Source organism: Hibiscus syriacus, unplaced genomic scaffold (genome assembly GCF_006381635.1).
Source record: "Hibiscus syriacus cultivar Baekdansim isolate YM2019G1 unplaced genomic scaffold, ASM638163v2 tig00008673_pilon, whole genome shotgun sequence".
NCBI lineage: Eukaryota > Viridiplantae > Streptophyta > Magnoliopsida > Malvales > Malvaceae > Hibiscus > Hibiscus syriacus.
Genome location: NW_024062172.1, coordinates 24,441 through 32,580, shown reverse-complemented (window position 1 = coordinate 32,580; position 8,140 = coordinate 24,441). Strand labels below are relative to the sequence as shown.

Below are 8,140 nucleotides of genomic sequence, written 5' to 3'. Positions count from 1 at the left end.
GGAATACATTGTAGGAAGCAAAAGGATCTGAAAACATATTGAAGTCAGCATATTGATATCTATATTGTGGATACATATTACCAATATCAGAACATTCCCTTGAATTATCTGAATTGTCGTTCTTCAGACGGTCTGGTCTAACCGAACTTCCCATGGCGTTAATGTATTCGACATCATTCTTCAATTGGGGATTGTTCATAAGAAAGTTTGTATATCATGTATGGAAAAAGGGCTGTCACTGGGCCTTGAAACACAACTTAAATAAGAAGATTTTCTTTTTGAAAAATTAATAAGCCTCATTAAAAACCCCTTCTACCAACACAAGGTTAGGGTCCTATGAGGGGAAAAGAGTACCCAACGATCTATTACTCAAGGTGGAAACATATCCTTTTTATATAGTTCGAAATAAACTCAGGATAATCCCAGCAAAAAAAGAAAGACACCTTCGAATGAAGGGCTCTCGTTGCCAATGCATGCGCCACTCTTTGGCTTCTTTGCGTACAAAGACACAACATTGATTGAAATTAATGCAATTACTACGACCAGGCCACATATGAACCCCTAAAGTTGAGTCGTCATCAAGCTGGATATTAAACTTGTTCACAACCAAAAGGGAATCTGTCACCCACTAGACCCGGCCTATGCGTTTCGACTAAGTCTAGTGGATCACATACATGATTCTTAAAGACATTTTCTGAAACCGTTATTCAATCATTGTAAAATCACATTATAAATGACATGATATTATACTATCAAAACCCAACTTGTAAATATAATACCAATAAGTAACAAATTAATTTAAAACAGGTCTTCAAAATCAAAATCACAATAAACCGAACAGTAATAACAAAAGTGTCATCATCCTAAAATATGATACTTTAAAATAAGGTCCATGTCACCAAAATAAAGTCAACTAGCAAGATAAAACATTACAATCAGATATACTTCAAGAGATATGTTGATCCTCCAAGTGCTCAATCCGGGGTATCTAACCAACAATATCTGAAAGGGGGAAAAACATTTTCGAAAGGTGAGCTAGGCTCAGTGTGTCCCACATTACCATAAAATCACAATAGGTACAATAATCAAATCATAGTCCAGTAAATCTCATAAATTCATAAAAGAGTTTAACTTTTGAAAATCATAGTTTAAACTCTTTTCTTGTACACCATTAGTAATTTCCAAAACTATTTTCCATATAGCTTACTCTAAGCACACATCAAAAAGAATGTTAACCTAAGGATAAACTTTAGATCTTGTATCCTTAGGCCCGTAAGTCCAAGTCCATATAGCTTACCCTAAGCACACAGCAAGGGAAGCCAACCTAATGTATCTTGGGGCCCCAAACATTAAGCCCATTCTGTTTATTAGCTTGATCAGAGCTATACTATTGTAATTCAATCCAAAAGTTCAATTGCACCGTGACACAAATTCCATAAATCATCACATTAAATTGGTGCATCAATAAAACAGTAACCAAAGAACTCAGTGTACCTCATATTAAAACCAATAAAACAGTTCAGTAATAATTAGGGAACACACCTCGATAATAGGTTCAAATAGTAGATCTATTGATTGCTGGTTTCACCACGCTCTGCTACAGTTTTCGAACCTATTTTATAATAACACTATATTACTTATGGGTAACATAAATAAATCTCTAAAATCATAAAATTTACGGGTCTTACGGGTGAATACTGGCACACGTGGTTTAATTGATCTAGAAGAGCTGGGTCGAGCTGTCGAACGATCCGGAGAGTCTCTTGTACCTTCAAACAATAATAATTTATCAGCCCCAAATCTTACTTAATTATTCAAAGCTAAATTCTTAAGTATATAAGTATTTTCAGGGTTTGACTATCAATTTGGAGGATTTGGGTTTGAATTTGGCCAAACGGATTGCGGAATCGGAATCAGGACGTCGAAAAACATAAAGTATGTCTTTTCGAAAATTTAAATTCTTGGTCAAAGTCAAAGTCAACCACTTTGACCGTCGATTTGGAGGCCTTCGGGTTCAAATTTGGTGAAACGGACTTCGGAAACGGATTCGGGACGTCGAAAACTATTAGAATAGGTATACTCAGAAAATATTTACGGTCGTTTAAGGGTCGGTCAAAGCCATTTAAGGTTCTGATCAAAGAAAGTCAACGGTCGACGGTCGGGTCGGGTCGGATCGGGTCAACGGTCGGGTCGAGTCGGTTGGTCAGATCGGTCAAACCGGTTTTCCAGCTGCTCACTCTCCCTGCGGCGGCGCGTGTGGCGCGTGAGACCTCCTCTGGGGCTCTAAAAATCCCGGAAAAATTTCTAAAAATTATTTTGAGCGATTTCGAGATACTTACAAAGATCGGTTCAAATTTTTGAACGGTGGAGAGCTCGATTTCAACTCGGCCGAATATTTGACTGCTCCACCTTCTCACGCGCCGTCGTCGACTGAGACCGAGGATGATACCGGCGGACTCGAAACGGCACAAGGAACACGATGGTGCAGGAGGTGTCGTAAACGGAGCAACGATTGGCGGTAAATTTGAGATTTTCCCGGCGATAGAGCTAAAAAAAAACGTCGATGCTTTGACTTGAAATTCCCGACGTTTGGCAACGTTTCGCTTCAATTAATTTAAGGGAATTATTCATGACTCGATAACGAACACGATGGTGATTTCAAAACGACGATCAAAATTCAGACGGCGTCGGGATCTAAGTCGGAAACCGGCGTAGGGGGAAGGGAATTTGGGAGCAATTGAGGTGTGGTTTTCTGTTTTGAAACAGAAAACCACGTTTATAACATAACATACCTAACTTTCTTGGGTAAATTCAGGGCTTGGTCCCTGAATTTTCTTTAACTCTAAAACAAGCTGCAAGTTTTAAAATTTTTCAATTTAGTCCCCACAATTTACCGATTTTCACAATTAAAATCTCCAATTTCAATTAAATATTATTTTAAAAATATCCGGATTGTTACAGAATCCAGCTCAAACACCATGTTTTGTCAGCCTTCTTCTAGAGCCATGGTAACAGCTGCAGCAAGACCATGAAGTTCAGCAAGCCCGGGCTCGAAGCACCCAGTAGAGGAAATAGCTAAACCTCCAAGGACACCTCCCTGCGTATCTCGAGCAATGGCTCCCACAGCCGCGGTTCGAGAAACTGGGTCAAAGGCTCCATCTGCATTTAATGTAAGTGCAGAGGGGGCAACAGTCGTATTCCGGTGTGGTAGACGACGGCATGGGAGAAAGGTTCTAAGACCCTGTGTTTACTTCATCTGCAAACCGAATCGTGTTGTCTTGTTTCAAGAGATAAAGGAGAGCGAAAACATCACTGGTGCCAAAGTCTGTAGTGACCAGATGAATCGGATGATGCCGACGATCATCATTGAGCTCCACTAAGCTAACTAAAGCTCCTTGTCTTGTAATTACGGCTGCTGGCCATATCGCTCTCATCATCGGTATGTACTTGTCATTTACCGATCATATCATTGATCTTCAAAAGTATGTACTTGTTCCTTACTATCATTCCACTTGACTTTTTGATAATCAATGCAGAGTCTCGGGATTCCTTTCCTTCCTAACAAAAACCAAGTCTAAGCATTCCAAGACAATGCATTAAGCCGTATAAAGCATTCACAAACAACTCATTTTCAGCAAAGAATTTATGTTTAAAAAGTGATTAATTGACTCAAACCAAGAAATAGAAAACGGTGCTTTTACGTTAGTAAACGAAACCTTAGATTAATAACCAACGAAGAATTATTTTATATTAGAGTGAGTTTATGAGTTTTAAAATTACCTTAATAATTTTGAAATCTTACACTTTTGATATTGAAATTCGACGTCAGTTTAGATATTCCATATAGTGTGTTGGACTTCGAGGTAAATCACAAGCAAGTCCATATATTGTGTTGGATTCCAAGTAACCACCACCGCCACCAACATGAGGGATAGGCTTGGAATACTTGCAGTCTCCGATCGTGGCGAAATATGGATTAGCTTGCCCAATTGAAAATGCTTCGCCAAGACCAACTGGAATGTCATTGCTGCCCATCAATATGTAGTATGTTATATAGGACATCAATCTAACCCAGCCTGTTGAGCTGATTAGTATTCAGAAGTTGAACATAGAAATATCAAACATGAGGAACTTCAAAAAGAATACTGCAGTTGGTTCAATTGCGTCTTCATGCTTCTTTTCGGCAATAGGGCCTTCTTCCTTCTCCTTTCGATATTTCCCATCTTTAGATTGACATAACAGTGAGCCACAGATCTCTCACATCTTGTTGTAGCTCAGAATTTTCACTCCCAGCAGCAACTTTGTCTCCAAGAAACTCCTCAAGAAAGTCCACAATCTTCTTCTGGATATCCTTTGGTTCCTTCTTGTTCAGTCCAAAAGGGATGCAGCTTGAACAGTGTTGGAAGGAACTAAAGGATACGCAAAAGAATGTAGACTTTCTTGGAGAAAAAGTTGGTGAAAACGAAAATTCTGAGCTGCAAGAAGATGTGAGTGATCCGTGGACTGTTGTGAACAGGCTGATAGATAGGTTGCAGAATTCCCTTTATGATTCGAGGGCTAAAATGGAATCAACCACCATCAATCATGGGCAAGTATCGACTTAGCTGACAACAATGCCTCACTGTTATGTCAATCTAAAGATGAAAAAGATCGAAAGGACGAGAAGAAGGTCCTTTTACCGAAAAGAAGCGTGAAGAAGAAATGGAACGAAACACGCATTTAAATAGACATTGGCTCAAGATTTGAAGCTGAAAGCTGAGGTTATGGAGAAAACTATTGTGGAATCCCAAAAGAAAATAGTTTCTAGAAATCGGTCTCCTTGGCAACAACTACTATGGATGCAGTAACCTTTGGCTATGCTGCAAAATGAAGATGATTGATATGACCGATTGGTTAACTTTGTTCTGACCACAAGTTCTTCATACTAAAACATCAATGCAGACAATTACCTGATGACCAACATACTATGTTGCTACTTCTGATCTTTTGGTCTGTAATAAATAGTACTCTTGTTGAAGTAACCTCAGGGAATGTTCCTATATGTCAGTGCTTCATATTTTTGGATTATGTCGAGCTTTTGTCAGCTTGATTTTTGCTTGTGGAAAGTAAAAAGAAAATGATTCTATATGTAATTAATTTGACATTTAATGTTCATTTCCATCTTTACATAAGCAAAAAGATTTTTGGAAAGAATGATAATCTTGAAAGTAGATAAATAATAATATTTTTAAAATAAAATTCACAAGGATCATTAGGAAATATTATTTTATAAATCGTCTTACCGTGCAGTATAAGAACCCAGCCAATAGTATTGAAACATGTCAACAACTTTTTCTTAATCATCATTAAATTTAGATTTAAAATTTTAATTAAATTTCCATATATTGTTCTTTAACCTCTCAACTTCCCCTCCCATTCTCTTTGTTAACCACAATCGCCATAGCCACCCTCACTATCCTTCCTTTCTTTATAATAATATTGCAAGAGATTACATCTACTAAGCCACACCATTCCACCATAAAATCCCAGCACTTCTTCTTGGATCCCCAGATTTGAACCCTTTCAAGAATTCCCTCCTTTCTTTATCCATCATCTCCAGTTCTGTTTAGAATGGCCAGAAAGAAATCTACCAACAAATCCAAAGACCCAATGGAACAAAACCCACCTCAGGACACTCAAGAACATCAGAAAGATTCAACCTTTACGCAATCTTCCAGCAGCAAATCTTCCATGGAAGATCCTAGTCGGAAACTACAAAACCTTCAGTCTCTTCAAGATAAGCTCCTCAATGAGATCGAGGAAAAGGAGCAACGTATTCCATTATTGTATCAATACATTGAATTCATTATGGCTACGATGAATGAAAGTGAGAGCTTGGAGTTGCAACACGAGTTGCTTTGGGTCTATATGGCGACTCAGATGAGGCAAATGGTTGTTGGGACAGAAAGGGTGATTGAGGCGTTGGATAGTAGGGCGAACGAGCTATTAGATAGTCTTCAAAATGAAAGAGAAGAGTTTAGTTTGGTCTATAAACAGATGGATTTTGCAAGGAATGAGGGCAGTTTAAGGAAAGAGATGATAACGGTAATGGAGGTAAATGAGAGGAAACTTGCTGAAGAAATCAAGAAGTCATTAGAGGAAAGGGATGCAGCTACAACAGTGTTGGACATGAACAAGAAGGAACTGAAGGATATCCTGAAGAAGATTCATGACTTTCTTGGAGATGAAGCTACTGGTGAAAGTGAAAATTGTGAGCTACAAGAAGATGCGAGTGTTCTATGGATTGTTGTGAACAGGCTGTTAGTTAAGTTGCAGAATTCCCTTTTGGAGACGAAGAGTAGCTCCAACGATCTGAGGGAAAAAATGGAATCAACCAGCATTCGTCATGGACGATTATTGACTTTGTTGAACAACACTGCCTCACTATTGTATCAATCTACAGATGAAAAAGTTCGAAAGGAGAAGGAAGAAGCTCCTATAGCGGACAAGAAGCCTGAAGAGGAAGTTGAACAAATTGCAACTGACTTAAAGATAATCAAGCAAGCATTTAAGAATGAAGAGACAGTGACTCAAGGTTTGAAGCTGAAAGCTGAGGCTATGGAGAAAACTATTGTGGAATCGCACAAGAAAAATAGCTTCTTGAAATTTGTCTCATCATCAACTATTATGGCTGCAGTAGCCTTTGCGTATGCTACAAAATGAAGATGAGTGATTTGATCGATTAGTAACTAAAAGATCAATGGAGAAAGCCTTCTGACTAATATGCTATGTTGCTACTTCTGATTTTTTTTGGCTCTGTAATAAATAGTATTCTTTTTGAAGAAACCTCAGGGCATGTTCCTATATGTTAGTGTTTCATATTTGTAATTGTTGTAATAGTAAAGGAAAGCTTTTCTAAGGCCGCTGTTACAATTGGCATTCCCTTGCACATAAAAAAATTGTTTAACATCTTTATTGATAAACAATGATCAAGTATATATATTGCTTAAGATTAAAGCTGCGCTTCCGCCTCTCCCTCTCTTGATTAATGTAAGCGCATATGGGGTGTCGCTCGTATTTTGGTGTATTGGACGATGTGTGTGGGAGAAAGGTTCTAAGACCCAGATCTGTTTACTTCACCTGCAAATCGAATTGTATTGTCTTTCTTCAAGAGATAAAGGAGAGCGAAAGCATCACTGGTGTCGAAGCCTGTACTGACTAGAAGAATCCGATGAGGCCAACAATCATCATCGGGATCCACTAAGCTAATTAAAGCCCACTGGCTTCTGATCATGGCTGCTGCTCATATCGCTCTGATCACTCCAATAAAGATGCATGCCTTTCATTAATTGATCATAGACCATATACACAGAAATGAAGAAGCAAGAAATGAACATGATATAAGTGAAAATATTATCCTTAAATAAAACTTATTAAGAGAAGAACATTTGAATTTTATAGAGAAACGTTCGAGCTCTATTATTCCATTCGAAGTCCAACATAATTGACGCGTACAAGCACACGCACAGTTCATTGATTTCCTTAATCGGGTACGGAAGAAGGATGTAGATGCTGTGTAGAATGTTGAAAACTTCATGACTAAAGCTTAAGTTTAGAATGGTGAGTCTTTTAGGCACATTGGAAAGTGTATGTTTTGTTGCTAGCTAGAATCCGGGGTATTGAGAAGGCCATTGAGTCATCATGTTTGCCATTCCTCATCAATCTTGAAAAGGAGAGTTTCTAGCTTCAAAAATCAAGAAACATGTAGATTTCTAATGCAGACCATAACACTAATTACTTCCATCTAGATCCATGATGGTAAGAAGTCATCGTAATCGTGCAAGTTCCATACAATTTGAGGATGGCGCTTGGTGCATGTGATGATCATGAGGAAATATAAACCAAGGTGGGTGGCGTATGGGTGTGTAGGTTCGAGATGAGATCCGGTCTAGGTTTGGGCTTCGGGTTGATACAGATTTGGGAAAATACCTCGGTGTGGTAAGGGAGACTGCCATGTTAAGTAGTGTTGCTCCAATCCACAAGATGTAGGCAAATTATAAACACAAGAGCACACAATCGAACAAGTAACACAATAATGAGTTGAGCATCTTCTCTACAGGCTAGGGGTTGAATTTCAGAAATCAATTACTAATAATCTTTG

General features: G+C 38.4%; 1 protein-coding gene across 1 annotated transcript; it reads left to right on the top strand.

Moving 5' to 3' along the window:
- The first annotated feature begins 5,610 nt into the window (after positions 1-5,610).
- LOC120202369 lies at positions 5,611-6,702 on the top strand. Its single transcript, XM_039202803.1, has one exon. It carries the CDS (start codon positions 5,611-5,613, stop codon positions 6,700-6,702), a length of 1,092 nt encoding a protein of 363 aa, XP_039058734.1.
- Positions 6,703-8,140: the final 1,438 nt, after the last annotated feature.

Coding starts and splice junctions, on each gene's coding strand:
- LOC120202369 (XM_039202803.1), top strand. CDS start 5,611: ATGGCCAGAAAGAAATCTACCAACAAATCCAAAGACCCAATGGAACAA.